Below are 18199 nucleotides of genomic sequence, written 5' to 3' on the forward strand. Positions count from 1 at the left end.
AGAGGTTATTTATTGCTTTATTGCTTTATAAACACGTGTTCCCTTTTGGGGCCTGGGGTAAAATGTTAACAAGTTTGACTTTTCCCTGTGAAATTAAGAAATGCTTTGGCAAGTCAAATGATTCAATGAATATTAAACAGACGCTGCATATTGAGGTCTAATTTGTTTTGATAGACTTGTTTTATTTCGGGAGACTGAAGCGATTGCTTTAACCTATAGCTTACCTACTTTACATTCCGTTGGCTGCTTCCTTTCACCCTTCAGTGGTAACTCTTCATTCTAAAAACCTCATTGAAACTAGGTCATTTTCCAGCCGACAGATTATAAATGGCAGCTCTTGTAAGCATGTGCCCATAAATAGTCAGGGGATTTAAAATGCAATGTTATAGATCACCATAAGCAGTTACTTATGTCCTAAACATTCATATACCGGTGTAATTGAGTACTATAGCTTTCAATTATATTATGATATATTACATATATATATTGTTGAAGTTCATAAGCCCTGGACATTTGCACTGCGTAACGGTTTACCAAAGGCAACTCAAATTCACTCAGAGCATTTTGCTGACAGGAAACAAAATAAAATTACAGTATGTTGTGACCAGTGTTTCTCAAACTTTTATTCTGGGGACCCACTTTATAAAAATGATAAACCATCGCGAGCGACCCAATTCACAATCGGCCTGATCTATAAATCTTGAGAAGGGCGAATTTGTGTGTAAATGAACGTGTGAAATAAACATCACAAAGAAAAAACAGAATGTTCTTTATCCTTTCATTTAATATGCAATGTTATAAGTAGAGTATAATTATCAGAACAACATGAACATTCAGACTTCCTCATGTGGCCCAAATGTGTACTGCAGACATAAATGTCAAATTTAAAACTATGTAAAAAATTCTGCAAATTTATTTGGCGACCCAAGTGAAATCTTCTGCGAGCCACCTGCGGGTCCCGACCTAGTCTTAGGCTTAGGCTATACAATAATTGACCTCAGAAGAACTGCCAGACTGTTCTGGGCCAATAGGATCCTGATAGGCCCCGTGTGTAAAGCCCTTTAGACTGCAGAAATGGGGCATCAACAGAAAAGCTCAAAGATTTCTGTTCAACCTTGAGACACGAATGAGAATCTGTTGTCTGGCCTGCTTTCCCTCTGGTCTCCATCTTTGATGACCTGAACCCTACATCAAATCATTGGACATTGTCTCAGACAGCAAAAAGAAGAAGCAGCGTGATCCCCAGTTGTCCTCATTTAATTCCCACATCTAAGGGAAGGGAATGACTATTTGAATGAAAGCCCAATAAAAATATAGTGCTGAGGCTCTGACATAAGGGAGAGCTCAGTGCTTGCCCTGTCTTACCCCGTGTTCCATGGCCTTGACCTGCTGCTGCAGCCGAGGACATCTCTAGGGACTGCAGACATCGAAGACACAAGCAAACTGGAAGGAAGATTTTCATATGCCATTGACTGGCCTATTCGTAGATGAAAGGCTGCACTGTGGATTGATTTTCTTTCTGCTTTTCAGCAGGGGTGACCTTTGGCTGCAAGTCTGGTAGCAACTGAACTCTGACAAAAGGTCGAAGAAATGCTTGAAGGGAAAAAAAATGTGAGGGACAGTTTTCCAAGATGGGGCAAAGGTTTTCCAAGAGACAAAGAGATTCAGGGTCACGTGTAAGGGTTCGGCTCAAAAAGAAAGGGCATTGTTGTGCTCGTAAAGAATTAGTTTCTATGACATGCATGCTTGGTTTTGGCTCGACTATTTTCAACATGGCGGCTGGGTCACAAACTTTCTCACTACAGAAAAAAATATGTTTCTGAAAACATTTGAAGCGAGTGCGCCTGACATTCAGCAGGTCTGTCTGTGTGTAAAACCACGCCCTGTTCTCCTCCTCAAGTGACATCACAACCTTTTACATTGCATTACATTACAGTCATTTAGCAGACGACTTTATCCAAAGCGACTTACAATAAGTGTATTCAACATCGGTTTTCAAGAGAACTAATTGTCACCAGAAGTCATAAGTGCATCTCCTTTCTTCAAACAAGCATCTAAGAGCATAAACCAGAGCTAATGTACAGTGCAGAAACAAACTAATGCAATAAGTGCCACAAACTAATATGAATACAATAAGTGCAACAAACGAGTATGAATACAATAAATGCTAAGTAAGTGCTGAGTGGAAGGCTCAGGGTAGGCCTTCTTGAAGAGGTGAGTTTTCAGCCTGTGCCGAAAGATGGGCAGCGACTCGGCTGTCCTGACGTCAGTGGGGAGTTCATTCCTCCGCTGTGGGGCCAGGACAGAAAACAACCGCGACCGGGTCGATCGGCCGCAGGGACCTCTGAGCCCCGAGGCAGCAGAGCGAAGTGGTCGGGCGGGGGTGTAGGGCTTGACCATGGCCTGGAGATAGGAAGGAGCTCTTCCTTAAAACACATCAGTAATTAAAAAAATGTAAGAAATTTAAAATTAAAAAACCAATGAATTGCTATGGTGCCTGTTACACATGTCCGTGAAAGCCCAGACCCAACATCATCAGCGGAAGTAACAACTCCGACAAAATCAGTCCGCCTTGTCCCGGGTAAGATGCCTAATCCTGACCAGAGGTGCCGGATTCATTTAAAAAGTCTGTGTGTGAGACACTGTATATTTAAAAACACTAGACACCTTTACCACTATACCTTCTCACCAAGCTGATCTGCTCAGTCGCTCAACCACACTCTCGTTATGCACTCATTACGCTACTCTTATAACAACGTAATATGTAAATATCTGGATTGCACTTAAACCCGATCTTGGCCATTTTCACAGGATAGTACTGCGAGCATCAAAGCTCGGCGTGGCTTGGCATTTTACACGTTGTTTTCTTCATTTACTCTCATTCGCAATTCGGGACAGGGGTGTAAATTGGGGGGCCGCTGCCCTTTTGAACCCCCTACATTTGGCCCCCTTCTGACCCAATATGTTTGGCAGGGGCATCCTCATCCGAGTCAAAAAAAAAATGTATCTGCACCTTTATTCCCGTTTACAATTATTTACATAATGTGTTAAAAAATGTACAAAAATGTAGCAAATGGAGACCTTATTTTGATGCAGCCAATCAAATGTGTCATTAAGCAGTAACGTCAGTGTTACATCATAGAAAGGCTGTTTGTCTGTCTGATAAGCACTTTTGAGGCAGACTGGCTCCTTAACTCACACTCACACCTTCACTCTATAGCTGCCTCCAAAACAAAACTGTTCATGATAATCTCGTAAGTGCAAGTGGAAATTCACCAGTGAGACATTACAAATCGTTCATGTTCTGTTCTCTAGCTTGAAACTTACTTAGTCATATTTTTTATTTGGCAATATTTAGGACAAATAGTACACTTGCTCACCCACAGAGAACATTTCTCTCCTTGAGATCTTTAAAAAAAATTACACTGTGGCATTTGCTCCTTTTTTCCAAAACAACATCCTTTGCTTACTGAGGTGTTCTTTTTCTATGACACAGTGGCTCTGGCACCGAGGAGCTTCAAAGAGCAAACACAGGCTGTTTGCTTAACTGCTTAACTGTTAGTCATGGATCAGGGCATTTGCAGTATACAATGATCCTTGGAGAAGCCCACAGTGTATTACTTTGGTCTTGGCCTCTTGTTGCTCTTTTTCCAACTTCCCGTGGGCAAGGTTGATTATTAATGGCCTTTTTATTTGTTGCCTGAAGACATGCAGGAGGTATGAAGACAGGTTTATAAGTATGTAATTGAGCAGCACTTTCTGATTATGTCATCTTTCTATTTTTAACATAATTACAACGGCAGTTCGATAAGGTACCATTTGGTATATCATTGTATTTTGCCCCTTTGGCTGAGACAGAAAGGTTGCTACGTTGGTGTCATGATAGTTTCCTCAGAGGTGGGTATTTGAACGCACTTGACCTCAGGATAGGCCTTATCAACAGATGGACAACTCCCTTCCGTTAATTCCAGGGCCATCTTAAAATCGAAGCCTTTGAAAGCAGGGCTTGCCTGGGTCAAGTAAAATGCCAAGTCAGGCTGATAAATCTAGCCACTCACTTTCTTAATCAGGCAAAGAATTAACACACATTGAGCTAATGAGGGAAGTAAGTAAGGCGTGAGCCATCTCACTTCTTTGTCATCTCTGTTGAGAGTTGCAGATGCGCAGAACTGACCTGGCATGTGCGAGTAAGCGTTTTAATTTCTGGAAACAGGAGTTTAGTTGGGTAAATTAGAGAAAGAGAATACGGGCGAAACTCCAGATTAATTTACTTAAATAAAGATTAAACATGACAATCAACTTTGGCGTGGGCGTAAACCACTGAAGATCACAAAGGCAACATCAACAAATTGACTTTCCAGAAGCGTGTACTATTAGTGAGTGGGTAGAATACATAGAATACAAGTGGCCCAATGTTAAGGGGTCAGATCTCTGTATTTGGTGGAAAAAGCTAGTGTGTAATGTTACACCAACAAAACTTTAGGAGCACAAAATACTTTCAACGCTGTCGTCTGTGTTCATGTTCAAAACGTCAAATATCTTAACAGACTAAGACTTTTGAGTTTTTTGAGTTTTAAACGGGGCTCTGCAAACTCAGTCCAGTGGTAGTCAACACGTTTAATGAATTGCAGCCGGTGGTTTGGTGTGCGGACCGTGTTAGCTGGTGACTCTCAGCCGAATGTGTCTGTTGTTGCATGTAGTGACGGAAAACATGTACAGAACATGTAGAGGTCCTCTTAAAAGCCTTCAATCAATTTGAATTACTCATCTGTGTTTATTCTCTACACCAACGATTTACTGAAGTTACTGCAAGCAACCACAGACTCATTCGGCTGAAAGTCGCCAGCCCTCTGAACCCAAAAACCAGCCGGCGGGATCGAAAAGCATGTTTTTCTTCAAACAAGCGCTAAAACTACACTGTTGAGCCTCATTATCAGAGTCAGAGTTTCATCTTTCCGACGGCCCTTGAACACAACAAAACATTGTTTGTTCTTTATATATTATACATATTAAGATGTAATTTTTGTATGAGATTGTTCGAGATGTTTTTATGTTTTATTTATTTGTAATGACTTGCCGCCTGTTGCTGCCTTTTTGCTACCAGGTCATCATTGTAAATGAGAACTGGTTCTCAAATGACTTGTTTGGTTAAATAGAGGTAGAATACAAACAAACAAACGCTTCAGTCAGAAGAAACAACCAAAACGAAGCTTAAAATTGGGATATTTGTTCAAAAACATTTTATTCTACATGTCTCATTTAAAATCAAACAGTTAAGTGACAATTCCCTGAAACTTGGACTGAACTGCAGACTGCTGAACACAATGAGGAGAGAGAGAAGAGGTCGTAAGTAGAGGTTGTAAAGACCTAAACTACCTGTATACAGCAGGTAGATTTTGGATAAACCGATTCTACTGTTTTCAGAGAAAGAAATTCAACTTGCGTTTTTTTCTTTTTATGATTTATGGTATTGTAACTGTGTTATATGGCACAAATGACATTTTTGAGTTCTCTGTACTTCTAGCCATGGTTGTACAGTTTACATAGAGGTGCAGGACAAGGCCACAGAGAGTAAAATATGACAGGTGCAAAAAACACCACGAAATTGCTTGGGGTCCCGAGTGGTGGCTAGTTAAACACCTGTTGCACTGAAACGGCTGCCATCCTGTTGGAATTGTGTAGAACTTGAGTATGCTGGAATATCAACCACCGAACACGCAGCAACAAATACTTTAATGCCGTTTTAATTTAATGTTTAAAGCGTGTCAACTCGTCCGGATGGCTGGGGCAAAATGGCACTTCAGTTGCAAACACACGTACACATAATTTGTTGTAAAGAAGGGTCTATAGGGGTATGTGAAAATTGACTAGACCAGGCAAGTGAAAAGAAAACATTAACGTTGAACCCTGCTTTGATATTCATCATACTGTTGTGTTTTTGCCTATTTGGGTGTACAATTTCCCAATTTACGAGGCACTGTACCAAGTATGTGCAAAGTAAAAGGCAACAAGTTACTGAGTTACAACACATTAACAGAATGAAGCCAGGCATACAGCATGTATGTATTTGCTGCCTTGGAGTGTAAACCTGGATTTTTGACCAGACATTGCGGAGCCGTACTTCTGCTTGGTTTCCCATTGAAGCCTCTGAAGATATCAGTACCTGCTCTGTACATACCTCTGTGGGTCCATTTATAAGTAACTCACTATCTGTGGCATTCATCACACACCTGAGACACCTAATACACACTGAGATAAAACCTTGATTATCTGTTAGGAAATCCGGCTTTTTACTGCAGATTATCTCTATAGTTAAGATAGTTACTGCATTGCTGTCTTTTTGCCCACTATACTCTGGATATACAATACTATTTTCTAACTGATCCCCAACAATGACCCTCTTTTATAGCTTGGACAGTTTTTAAGAGCTCTAATATTTGTTTTGGTCCACCCTCTCTATTGACGCATACCGCCAGACTTCAGGAATGCCGCAATAGACAGCACCTCCCACACAAAGTGTCTTTCTTATCACTCTTTCTCCACCTGTTCTTAAAGTGTGCGCTGCTATCTAGCTCACATACACTATAATATACTCGAGAAGACACTTCTTGAAGCTTGTTGTTATATCAGGTCACATTGTACTTCCAAGACAATGGATTGCATAAGTTGACACTCTTCATGGGTCATCTTTTCTCTTCTCTTTGCCAAGTGTGTGATGCTTAGCTTTGATTTGCAAAAGAAAATGACCTTGTCATCCTTTTATTGCACAATTGTCTGAACAGAACACATTATCCAATACCTTTGAAAGTTACTTGAGTAATCTCTTTACATGTTCAAAGCTAAATCTTTAATAATGAAACAGGGATTACCCTGTATAATGTTTCATTAGTTGTAGATTGCAGACTTTCCTTTTACCATTTGACTTTTCATCATTCATCAAAACTTTAGTAAATATGGCAAACAATTGCTGTATTGACAAACAAATTCACTCGTTAATAAGTATGAACCCTGACCTTCCCTATTTGTTGTAACTGTGTCAGCTGCTGACACTCTTGGAATATTCCTCCGCCACAGTCCAACCCCTTATTGTCTTCCTGTCCACCAGTCCTCGCTCTCCACCCACTGCTGAGGTTACCTGCTCAATGCTTAAAAACACACCTTCTGTTCTGAGTAGGACTCAGTAGGGCCCACACCTCTGTGTGCTAGCGGTCACATAAGCTGCGTTGCCAAACAGAGGCACCACAGTTACTGCTCATCGTTCATTCTTCAACTCGTCAAACAGAGAGAGTATTAGCGACGGGAGAGGAGCTGAGACGCTGCCGTTACAGGATCAGCCATGCTTGGAGGCATCCCCACAAATGTGTTGGTCACAGTGACTCTACTCTTTGTAACTCAGACAGGGACTCAGTGCAGGTGGGTGTCAAGATAATTCAGCTTTCAACTGTCAAACAAACTGTAGCCGATGCATTACTTGAAATATTGTGATACTGATGATATTCATTTCATAATGTGAATCTGGATTTTGATTTGTGTTAAAGTTTTGTTTTTAGGGCAATAAGATATGTTATCAATTATTGGCAAAAAATAAAAGGAATCATTGTTTTCCTATTTCAGGGCTGAAATTGACTTTTCATTAGTTACTTTACCAGATTGGAGGACAAATTCAGGTATGAAGTTTTACAATTATTAAGACTTGTAGATACTCCATAATCACTACAATTTCTTGAATAAAAATGTTTCACAACAACAAGGATTAAATAAAGAGACATACATGGACAAAGACACATGCATACTGTACAATACAATATTTAACCCATTATTTGTCCTTTCATAGAATATGTTACACAGTGTTTCTACGACAGACACAACCATCTGATTTGTGACTGGAACCAACGATCAGGTAGAGAAGATTACTGCAAAACATCACAGCGATTGATTTCATTCGTTACATCTGATAATAAAATTGAAAGCCAGATGTGTTCTTTTAAAGTCATCAAGATAGGTCAGAGTTCAGTTCAGATAGACTTTCCTTTGACACAAAGAGATAACTTGATTGTACTAAACTTTCATTTTGTCGGTCCATAGTTCTGTTTTAATCTACAGACAGGCTGTGACAGTGCCTCGCCACGTATCACAAACCGATCTGAGGCAGGCTAATAATGTTTTATAGTCTGGTGCTCTCCCAGGGGCAATCAAAGTAGAGGGCCTGCACTAAAGGCTTAAATTTAGCAGAAAACACTCTAAACGGCAATTTTGCATTTTTACGATGATTGCGCCACAACAGATGCGCTTCTTGTTTTACTGCAATAACAAAGACGAGGGAATGGTTTGCTATTTCTGATGTGATTAAAATTATGATGCAACATAAAAGCTCATTCATAACCTGCGTAGTTAAAAATGTATTTCACCGTTTATACTGTGTGATTTAAAAAGAAGTGGGGTGGTCATTGTCATTGAATTTGTACCGGAAGTGTTACATTGGACCTATTTAAAAAATGACTTTGGTCGCTTTTTATTATGTGGATGAAAGCATTTAGTGTTTTACATTGTCTTATTGTCCTTTTCACCTACAGACGATGGCGTAGGGACTGTTTTGGAGAGTGGCCCACTGAGGCTGGAAGGCGAGGCCTGTCTCGAGTTTTGGTACTTATCCCCAGCTGCAACTAATGGGACAGAACTTCGTGCTCTGCTGAAGAGCAGCGTTGGTCTGATAGAAATCTGGACCTTGCCTGCCCCCCCCAGGGATGCTTGGAGACAAGTGTTTGTTCCCTTGGACGTCATCGAATCAGGGACTCGGGTAAAATAGCCAACAACCACATATACCTATAATTAAACTGTATTGGGGAATTAACATATAACATTGTTTGTATTCAATTCGATAATCTGCTTTTACATCAGGTCGTAGTCGAAGCAGTGTCCATGGAGGGACAGTTCACATTCAACCAGATGGGTGTAAGGAGAGGCTCATGTGGTAAGTATTCTTTTGCTCTTTTTTTACGATATTAAGAACAATTCGTTCCATTAAATATCATTACTGTTGTGACACTTATCAGGGAAACTGCAAAATGTAATATTTCACAAAATCCTTTTTAAAGCTTAAATATGTAAAAAAAAAAGAAGTTGACAATTTTGCTAAGGCAGTAAGAATGTGTTTCACTCCTTTGATTGATAACGAATAATGGGTTTAATAACTGAGGTAATAGTTCATATATTAACACTAAACAATTAATCAGTGTTACCAATCAGCTATTAATAGCCATTCCTAAGTGATAGTTTACTCAGTCACATCCCCCACAGGACCCCAGTGTGAATCTGACACAGAGTTATGGACGGATGAGTCCACCCGCTGCCTCTGTCCTGGTGGCCAGCTCTCTTGCTTTCCCTCTCAGTGCCCTAAGGGCCAAATCTGCGGTCCAGAAATAGGAAGATCCAGTGGGATTTCCGCCTCTGGGACTTGCACTATACACAGTCACACAGACTGCAGCACCTTTGATGGAGAGATGCTCCGCTTCATGGCGCCCTGCACCTACACGCTGGCTAAGACCTGCTCAGCCCCTGAGGCCATGCCCATGTTCACTGTGGAAGTGGTCAATGAGCAGAACTGGAACTCATCTCTGCCGACTGTTCAGCAGGTCATTGTGGACATGGGGAACTTCAGAGTGTCCCTGCTGAAAAGGCAGACACACCGGGTTGTGGTGAGTCACTCTAAAAGGGGGATAGAAATTTAGGACAGCGATACTGTGATTCATTTCTGATGCCTGTAACATCTGCCAATACATTATATAAAAAATGATCCTCAACAGCTGAAATACCACGGCCTATTACAAAGGGAGGCTAGTTTTCTCTTGTGTTTATACAACAATAGTTCTGAACATAAACGTCCAAATAAGATATTTTTTTAGATTCTGCTATAAAAACTACAACCATGCTGCCTTTAACACATGTTTGACACTAGTTTATGTTCAGTTTACTCAGCTAAGCTGTTTATCCGATTGACATCCCACATGGAGTGTTGACGATGAGTATTTTTCATAGCTAAAGGAGACAGTATTTTTTGGTTTTTTAAAACGTACAGTATTACCATCCCCCTAAGAGTCATCATTACTAAAGTTCTGTCTGTACAACTTCAGTTTTGTGGCACCTTGCCTTAATGATGCAATGAGTGTTGAGCTACAATGTAATGAATGGAGGAGTTCCCATATCCGCCCATACTACAGAGAGTGCAGAGTTAAGTGGCATAATGTCCTGGACTTATCTGCCTTATCAGTTCCCAAAGATATAACTATCTCCAGAGTGCTGCGTTTGTGCAAACTGTCTTATACAGCCAGTAAGGATGTCTAAAACTGACACTGTTCTTCAGGTTAATGGGGTCTGGAAGAAGCTTCCACTGAGACTCGGCACTGTCAACATCAAGAGCAACCCCGCTGCTGTTGAACTGGGCACTAGTTTTGGTCTTTTGGTCTCATTCGACAACGCTGGTGCCGTCCATGTCAACCTGCCGTCCACTTACTCTGACAAAGTCTGTGGCTTGTGCGGAAACTATAACCACGTCAGGGGAGACGACTTCAGAAAGCCTGATGGAACGACTGCCCAAAATGCTACAGCTCTGGCTGAGAGCTGGCAGTCTGGGCAAGCCACCTCCTCCTGTGAAACCATTCTACTACCTCATCAGTGTGACCCACTGGAGAAGGCCGAGTATGCCAGTGAGCTGTACTGTGGAGGCCTCCTCTCTAGCACTGGGCCCTTTGCTGCCTGCCAATCAGTTCTGGGGGCAGAGAGCTACTTCAGGGGCTGTGTGGTCGGCATGTGCGCTACCCACGGTGACCGAGCGGTACTATGTGAGGCATTAGAGGTGTACGCTGATATCTGCCAGGAGGCTGGAATCTCCATACCCATATGGATGAACTCTACATTCTGCCGTATGTAGCTTTATTGCTTCCTGCTTTTATTTCTTTGCCCAATGTCATTAAAATATGGAAAATAGTGGCAAATGATGAATGTAATAATACAATTACAGGTAAGTTCATGCCCTCTGATCTTTCCACCCTTCTCTTGCACTCCTCTCAGCCCTACAGTGTGGTGAGAACAGCCACTATAACTCATGTGCCGATGGTTGTCCCGAGGTATGCTCCAGTTTGGATATAGTCGGTTCCTGTGGAAGCTGTGAGGAAAGATGCGAGTGTGACTCTGGCTTAAAGCTCAGTGGGGGAAAGTGTGTCCCAGCAGAGGACTGTGGGTGCTGGTATAATGGAAATCACTATGAGGTAAGTGAGTTCGATGATTTTATATTCACCTCTTCACTTCCACAGCGCTGGAATTTATTCACACAACTCCCTTTTGCCTGCAGAAAGGAGCAACATTCTCCAAGGGAGAGTGTGTGCAATGGTGTCAGTGCATGGGCAATAATGACATGCAATGCACCTCAATGCAATGCGCAGACAACGAGGTTTGCAAGGTCAAGGGTGGCGTGAAAGGCTGCTTCCCTTTCAAACCCGCTACCTGCAGCGTGTATGGTGATCCGCACTATATCACCTTTGACGGGATGGCATATGACTTTCAAGGGGGCTGCAGTTACACGCTGACTACCACGTGCTCAGCAGAAAGCTCAGTCCAGTTCACTGTGATTGGACACAACATGCACTCCGCCCTTCAGAACTTCACCCGATCCAAGCTTGAAGCTGTGGCTCTTCAGGTTGAGGATCTCTACCTCACCCTGAATCAGAGTGGAGAGGTCTATGTAAGCATGAAAACTCTTGTAGTTACACTACATATCAAACAATCCCACCTCTTTTATAGCATGTGAATCAGAGGCTGTTTTGCAAATGTGTTCCAGTTCATACAAATTAGTCACCAGACAGTGGTCCGGAGTGTTATTTTTCTGTATTATCTACTGTAATTTATTAATGACTGTGGTGACTGACTTTAATATTAGAACACCCATGTTTATAAGTGTCAGTTATTACTCTGTGTCGGGTCATTGGGCGAAGTAACTTGTTTAATGATTTTCCCCACTGGGGATTAATAAAGTTTTCTAATCTAATCTAATCTTTGTCGTTTGGGATTGTCCTCTTTTAAAGGTGAATGATAGCCCTGTCCGACTCCCCTATTCCACCAATGGTACATACGGCTCTGTATGGGTCTACCTGAAGAAAAACTATATTATCCTGGAGACAACCTTTGGCCTCAGAATGACGATCGATGCACGGAACAGACTCTTCCTTCAGGTGGATGAGCGCTACAAGTATGAACTGTGTGGGCTGTGTGGCACCTACTCTGAACGCCAGGACGATGACTTCATAGCACCAGGAGGCCAAAATGCTACTGGGCCATTTGAGTTTGGTGATAGCTGGAAGGTGCCAGGCAATAATGAGTAAGCTATTCTACTATAAAGGGTAACATTATACCTGCTAAACATCAGCATGTTAGCATTAGCAATATGAGCATACTGATGATAGCATTTAGCACAACCTGGTAGACCCAACATTTACTTTCATTTATGCATTTAAAACTGTTTAATCAATAAATAATTAGGTATTAATGCATGGATTACTACACATTAATAAACCTTATTATGTCTTATTCTGAAGTGAAACAATACATTCAAATGTCTAGATGTCTATTTCATTGTCTAAACTTTGTTCCTCCAGTTGTATTTCCCATCCAAATGATCCCAGACTCTGTGATTATGATGAGGAGAATGACGCCTACAATGAGTGTTACACCTTACTAGGGGACGCCTTCAGATCCTGCCATGAACTCATTCACCCAAACATCTACCTCAATAGTTGTGTGTTTGACTACTGTGCCACCAATGGTGACCAACACACCCTATGTGAATCTCTCAAGTCCTATGCAGCAGCATGCCAGGTTGCAGGAGTGGAGCTGCCCCACTGGCAGACAAACACAGCCTGTGGTGAGTGTTTGAGTCAGGCATGGGGATGATGATGATGATGACTGTGTGGTTACTCAGTAAATATGTGTGATATTTTGTTGCGACTAAATTGTTGGAATGTTTTTACAGAATAAAATGTGTTGATCTATTGGCACTAAAGGTCATAACATCTATTGCTGTAAAAACATCAAGTTTCTCACCAAAACTTTGGTTTTGCAAGAGTACATTTGAACACATCGTGATGGAGTTATAATCTACCTTTGCCCAATATTCCTTTCTTACTGAGTGTCTGATCAAGTTAGTTTTTTTAAGCTTTTTCTTCCACGGCTAATTTTTGGCTTGCAGTACAAACAAATTGCAAGCTTTATGTCTTCTTCACCCGCACATAAGAACTTCCACACCGACGACATCTTGTGTGGGTGTGTGTGACTGCGACATTACTCTCTGCGCCAACATCAAAGTGTCATGCGAATCAGCTGAAAACCATCCGGTTTCAATTGGCTTATGATCAATTGGTGCAACTCTAGCTGCTGTTTTTCATTGGTTGGATGATGACACATGCCCATTGCATCAATAAACTAGGCAACTGCCTAGAGCCCTGCCTGAGCCAATCATTGTTTTCTTTCTATGATTCGTCATTGGTATAAGTAGGGATGCTAATTTTCTTTGCTCCGCTTTTCTGTTTAACGAATAGCATTAATCGGTCAAAATTATTTTTAGCAGTTAACCGATTAACTATGAACATCCCTAGATATAAGCAAAGTTGTAGAAAGTACATGGTTATCTGATGGGGTTGCCTAACTCATAATATTTCCTAGGGTGCCAAAAAGGCTAAGGTGGTGAACTCATTTCCCTGTTTTTTTGTTTGTTTGTTTGTTTGTCTTTTTGTTTTGTCGTTGTCCCCATTTCAGCTGACCCCCCAACCACTGCAACTCTTCCAACACGTCCAACTCCTCCCTCTACAACATCAGATCAGACTCGTAAGGGCATTCAGGGTTGGAAAAGGTTTATCAGTAACTGGTTTGTATTATCAGTGGCATAATACAGCTCATAATACTTATCATTTCCATTGTGTTTATGTGATTTTTCATAGTCTGTCCCATAAACTGTGACTTTGAAACAAATCTGTGTGGGTGGGAGCAACTCGTACAGGACAGTTTTGATTGGAAAAGACATTCGGGACCCACTCCATCAAAATTAACTGGACCAAACCAAGACCACACCACTGGAGGTACACCCAATGTCAGGCCACACTATCACATCTGTTGTGTTGTTGCATCGACATTTCATCATTCATGTTTAATGTGCTATTTTTTCAACTTTCTCCAGCTGGTTTCTACATGTATATTGAGGGAAATAATGCATCCCATGGAGATTCATCTCGTCTGTGGAGCTCAATGTGCCATTATAATGGCCCACTCTGCCTGAATTTCTGGTACCATATGTATGGTTCAGCCACAGCCATGGCCCTTAATATCTACCTGCTGAAAGACAATAAAGCTACCAAGCTCTGGGTCATGATGAACAACCAGGGACCAGAATGGCAGGCAGGAATTGTTGACATTGAATTGTCTGGTCCATTCCAAGTACGTATGACACTATATAAAGACAATACATATAAAAGAGTATTTTATTCTATACAATGAAACTTTATACTTTATTACTACCTCTTCCAGATCATAGTTGAGGGAATTCGAGGATCTAATAATCTATCAGATGTGGCCATCGATGACATTTCCATCCACTTTGGCTCATGCTCAGGTACATTCACCTCTCACTAAAAAGAAGAACGAAACATTCTAAATTTGATTAATGATATAATAATACAATCCGATGGTGCAACTAAATCAATAAATCATGGCCATAACAGATATCTCATGGTTAAAACAACATCAATAATGACCACCTTTAGGTCGCTTCCCTGGCCTGATTAGTGGAACTGAGCCTCCTTCCACAGCTGTGGAAGTCCTCCCCTCACTCCCGAGTAAGTGCACAGGAAGCTATATTTTATGGGCCACTTGTTTCTCCATCAAAAAGCTGAAGTGTGGTTACAAATTAACATTTATGTCAAGTGACTAGTGCAATTTGTCATGGTAATTGAAGTTAAAGATTGTCTAAATTTTTAGGAAGTTGCACAACGGCCTCAACATTTAGTTCATGTTCGTTTTTTTGCAAATGTTTCCCTTTTAGTCTGCAAAATAGACTGTAGCTTCGACAGCAACCTTTGTAGCTGGAATCAGATGGTGACAGATGCTTTTGACTGGACATGGCACAGTGGTTCCACCTCAACCTTGATGACTGGGCCATCTGCTGGCCACACTGGTGGTAATATACTCTTTCTCTATGTAAAATTCTAAATGTGGAGGTAAGGAAAATCTGTCGAACAATATAAAGTGTATCGACAATTTGTTTCATTTCATTCCTGTTTTCTAGATGGTCACTATCTTTACATCGAGGCCAGCAGTGTGACACATGGAGACACAGCTCGTCTCATCAGCTCTGAGTGTTCTGACTCTGGACCTCAGTGTCTGCATTTCTGGTACCATATGTATGGCTCAGCAGATACAATGGGCCTCCATGTTTACCTGCTCCAGGACAGATTAGCTGAGGCTGTTTGGTGGAAGAGAAATGACCAAGGAAATATGTGGCACATGGCTCAGGTGGACATCACAACAACTGGGGCTTTCCAGGTCAGACACCTTCCACCAGGCGCTGATGATTAGATGATTTAAAGATCGTCAGTCAATTATGTTGTAATGGTAAAATATTAACTATAAGAGAGATCTTAACAAATATTTTCCCCCTAACTTAAGATCATCATGGAGGGGCGTAGAGGCTCCAACGAAGAGTCTGATGTGGCAATAGATGATGTAAAGCTTTATCGTGGCCGATGCTCTGGTAAGTACCACTAAACCCTAAAAAACATTATTTATCTTAAGGCTGTGTAGCTTGATAATGTTTCAAAAATGTGCAGGTAATAACCTTTGTTAAACTGTTGCAGATGTGAGTGGTGTTGTGACAACAGGTCCTCCTAAACCTGAAGGAAACACAACTCCTCCAATTGTCCCAGAGCCAACCACTGCAGCTCCACAGCCTCCTGTGGTCAATGTTACTGCTCAGCTCCCCGATACAGCTCAGCCCCCTGCAGCAAATGTCACCATACCTCCAACAGTGGAACCACAAACAGCCTTCATTAATGGGGAAAATGTTACTGAAGCTCCAGTTAATACACCACCACCACACTCAGGTGCAGTGCTAACCACAGCAGCACTTTTAGACAGCTGGTGTTGGGACCTTCACAGTTCATTTTATCTACATCCAGTTTTTGTGATTTCCAGTAATCTAATGTCTGACTTTTGTTCCCAGTATGCCAACTCAACTGCCATTTTGAACAGGATCTATGTCAGTGGAATCAACTTCTTACTGATGTTTTTGATTGGACAAGATATAGTGGTTCCACTCCTACTATGATGACTGGGCCTTGTTCAGATCACACCAAGGGAGGTAATTAAAGACATAATAAATAGAGAGGCCGAGCAAAGTTGGTGTAGAACTGTCAGCACACTCTTCGCCAGTTTGACATCCGCCACAGTCACACTTATATCTAGCAAAAAAATGATTGTTGGTTGTTGAAATAGTTCTTACTTGTCAAACCAGAATGGCAGACTCTCTGAACTGATGTACTGCATTTCATCAAGATAATATATTTCCTTTAGGATGTACCAGTAAAGTTGCTTATGGATTAAGTAATTTTCTGTCTTTCGGTGTTATAAAGACATTTGCATTGTCAACATTTAGCAACCAGTTTCAGCTGCAACATGACATGCCTTGAACTTTAACAGGGTTTCCACCAGAAAAGTTGTTCTCAGAGGAGTGGCTTGTCACTAAAATGCAAACGCTGGTCCACCTTAAAAGTCAACCCACCTTAAGTGCACCGAAGCTTAAGTTGTCGTAGGGCGCCGGGCTTGTAATACACTGGCAGAAACCTTGTATAACATTATCTAAGAAAACTTTAAAATATGCTGTACATTACTTTAACTTACCTACCTCTTATGTCCTTAACCAGATGGACACTATCTTTACATCGAAGCCAACAGCGCGTCAAATGGAGACACAGCTCGTCTCATCAGCTCTGAGTGTTCTGACTCTGGACCTCAGTGTCTGCAGTTCTGGTACCATATGTATGGCTCAGCAGATACAATGGGCCTCCATGTTTACCTGCTCCAGGACAGATTAGCTGAGGCTGTTTGGTGGAAGAGAAATGACCAAGGAAATATGTGGCACATGGCTCAGGTGGACATCACAACAACTGGGGCTTTCCAGGTGAAATGTTTTTCTGAACACGTCTAATGTTAGAAACTTGCAGAGCAAGTTAGTGTTAGTAAATTAGTATTCTACCTGCAACAGTAAATGAGTGTAATTGAACTTGAATGAATCAGTATGGTATAACAGGTATGCTGTGCTTTAGTAACATGTGTACTTCGTTTTAGATCATATTTGAGGGCCGAATAGGTTCCAACGATCAGTCCGATGTTGCCATTGATGATGTATCACTTCATCATGGGCACTGCACAGGTAACTCTGTCCTCCTACTGAAATTAAATTATGTTCACACACATCATAACTGAAAACATGACTGACTTGATTTTGAAACGTAGTCACAGACCTAGCTAAACCAACAATTCCTGTTCTCACAACCTTCAATCTAGTTGCAACAGTGGGTCCAGAGTTTCCTCCAGCGAACAGCTCAACTGCTACACAAACGTCAACTTCATCAAAACCTCAGCCAACACCGACAACTACCTTTACAGCAACATCAAATCCTGATCTCCCACCAACAAGGCCACAACCAATAACAATGACAATTGGACCCCAAACCACAGCTACACCTTACCCACCAACAACAGAGCACCCAGGAGTTGAACCTCCAGAGCAACCAGAACCAGAATTTAGAGAAAAACCTCAAATGACAGCAAGACCAGAACCAACATCTACATCTAATGAACCCCCAACCACAGAAAGCCATGAACCTACAGCTGGATCACAACCACCAACAACAGTTAGACCACAACCTCCAACTGAAACTCAGCCAGAGCTACAAACCACAGCTCAACCACAACCTCCAACCACAGTTAAACCCCAACCCACGACAGCTACCCCACAGCCCACAACAACAGCTGGACCACAACCTACAACATCCAATAAACCACATTCAACTACAGGTAGACCTCAGCCTACAACAGGTAGACCTCAGCCTACGACAACAGGTAGACCTCAGCCTACAACTACAGGTAGACCTCAGCCTAC

At 41.6% G+C, this 18199-nt stretch overlaps 1 protein-coding gene across 1 annotated transcript in view; it reads left to right on the top strand.

Moving 5' to 3' along the window:
* The first annotated feature begins 7177 nt into the window (after positions 1-7177).
* The window catches only part of LOC116387911 (zonadhesin), a 14418-nt gene continuing 3396 nt past the window's right edge, over positions 7178-18199 (top strand). Inside the window, exons 1-24 of the mRNA XM_031855368.1 lie at positions 7178-7413; positions 7615-7667; positions 7835-7900; positions 8574-8797; positions 8899-8971; positions 9298-9695; positions 10361-10919; positions 11068-11264; positions 11348-11737; positions 12078-12370; positions 12648-12913; positions 13804-13872; positions 13986-14123; positions 14222-14478; positions 14569-14653; positions 14805-14876; positions 15083-15217; positions 15326-15582; positions 15706-15790; positions 15894-16139; positions 16259-16396; positions 16959-17215; positions 17383-17467; positions 17602-18183. Coding sequence (XP_031711228.1) covers positions 7337-7413; positions 7615-7667; positions 7835-7900; positions 8574-8797; positions 8899-8971; positions 9298-9695; positions 10361-10919; positions 11068-11264; positions 11348-11737; positions 12078-12370; positions 12648-12913; positions 13804-13872; positions 13986-14123; positions 14222-14478; positions 14569-14653; positions 14805-14876; positions 15083-15217; positions 15326-15582; positions 15706-15790; positions 15894-16139; positions 16259-16396; positions 16959-17215; positions 17383-17467; positions 17602-18183 — 5002 coding nt within the window. The 5' untranslated portion in view covers positions 7178-7336. The remainder of the gene's footprint in view (positions 7414-7614; positions 7668-7834; positions 7901-8573; positions 8798-8898; positions 8972-9297; positions 9696-10360; positions 10920-11067; positions 11265-11347; positions 11738-12077; positions 12371-12647; positions 12914-13803; positions 13873-13985; positions 14124-14221; positions 14479-14568; positions 14654-14804; positions 14877-15082; positions 15218-15325; positions 15583-15705; positions 15791-15893; positions 16140-16258; positions 16397-16958; positions 17216-17382; positions 17468-17601; positions 18184-18199) is intronic.

The sequence above is a fragment of the Anarrhichthys ocellatus genome, unplaced genomic scaffold (genome assembly GCF_004355925.1).
Source record: "Anarrhichthys ocellatus isolate YVR2014 unplaced genomic scaffold, GSC_Weel_1.0 scaffold15, whole genome shotgun sequence".
Classification (NCBI taxonomy): domain Eukaryota; kingdom Metazoa; phylum Chordata; class Actinopteri; order Perciformes; family Anarhichadidae; genus Anarrhichthys; species Anarrhichthys ocellatus.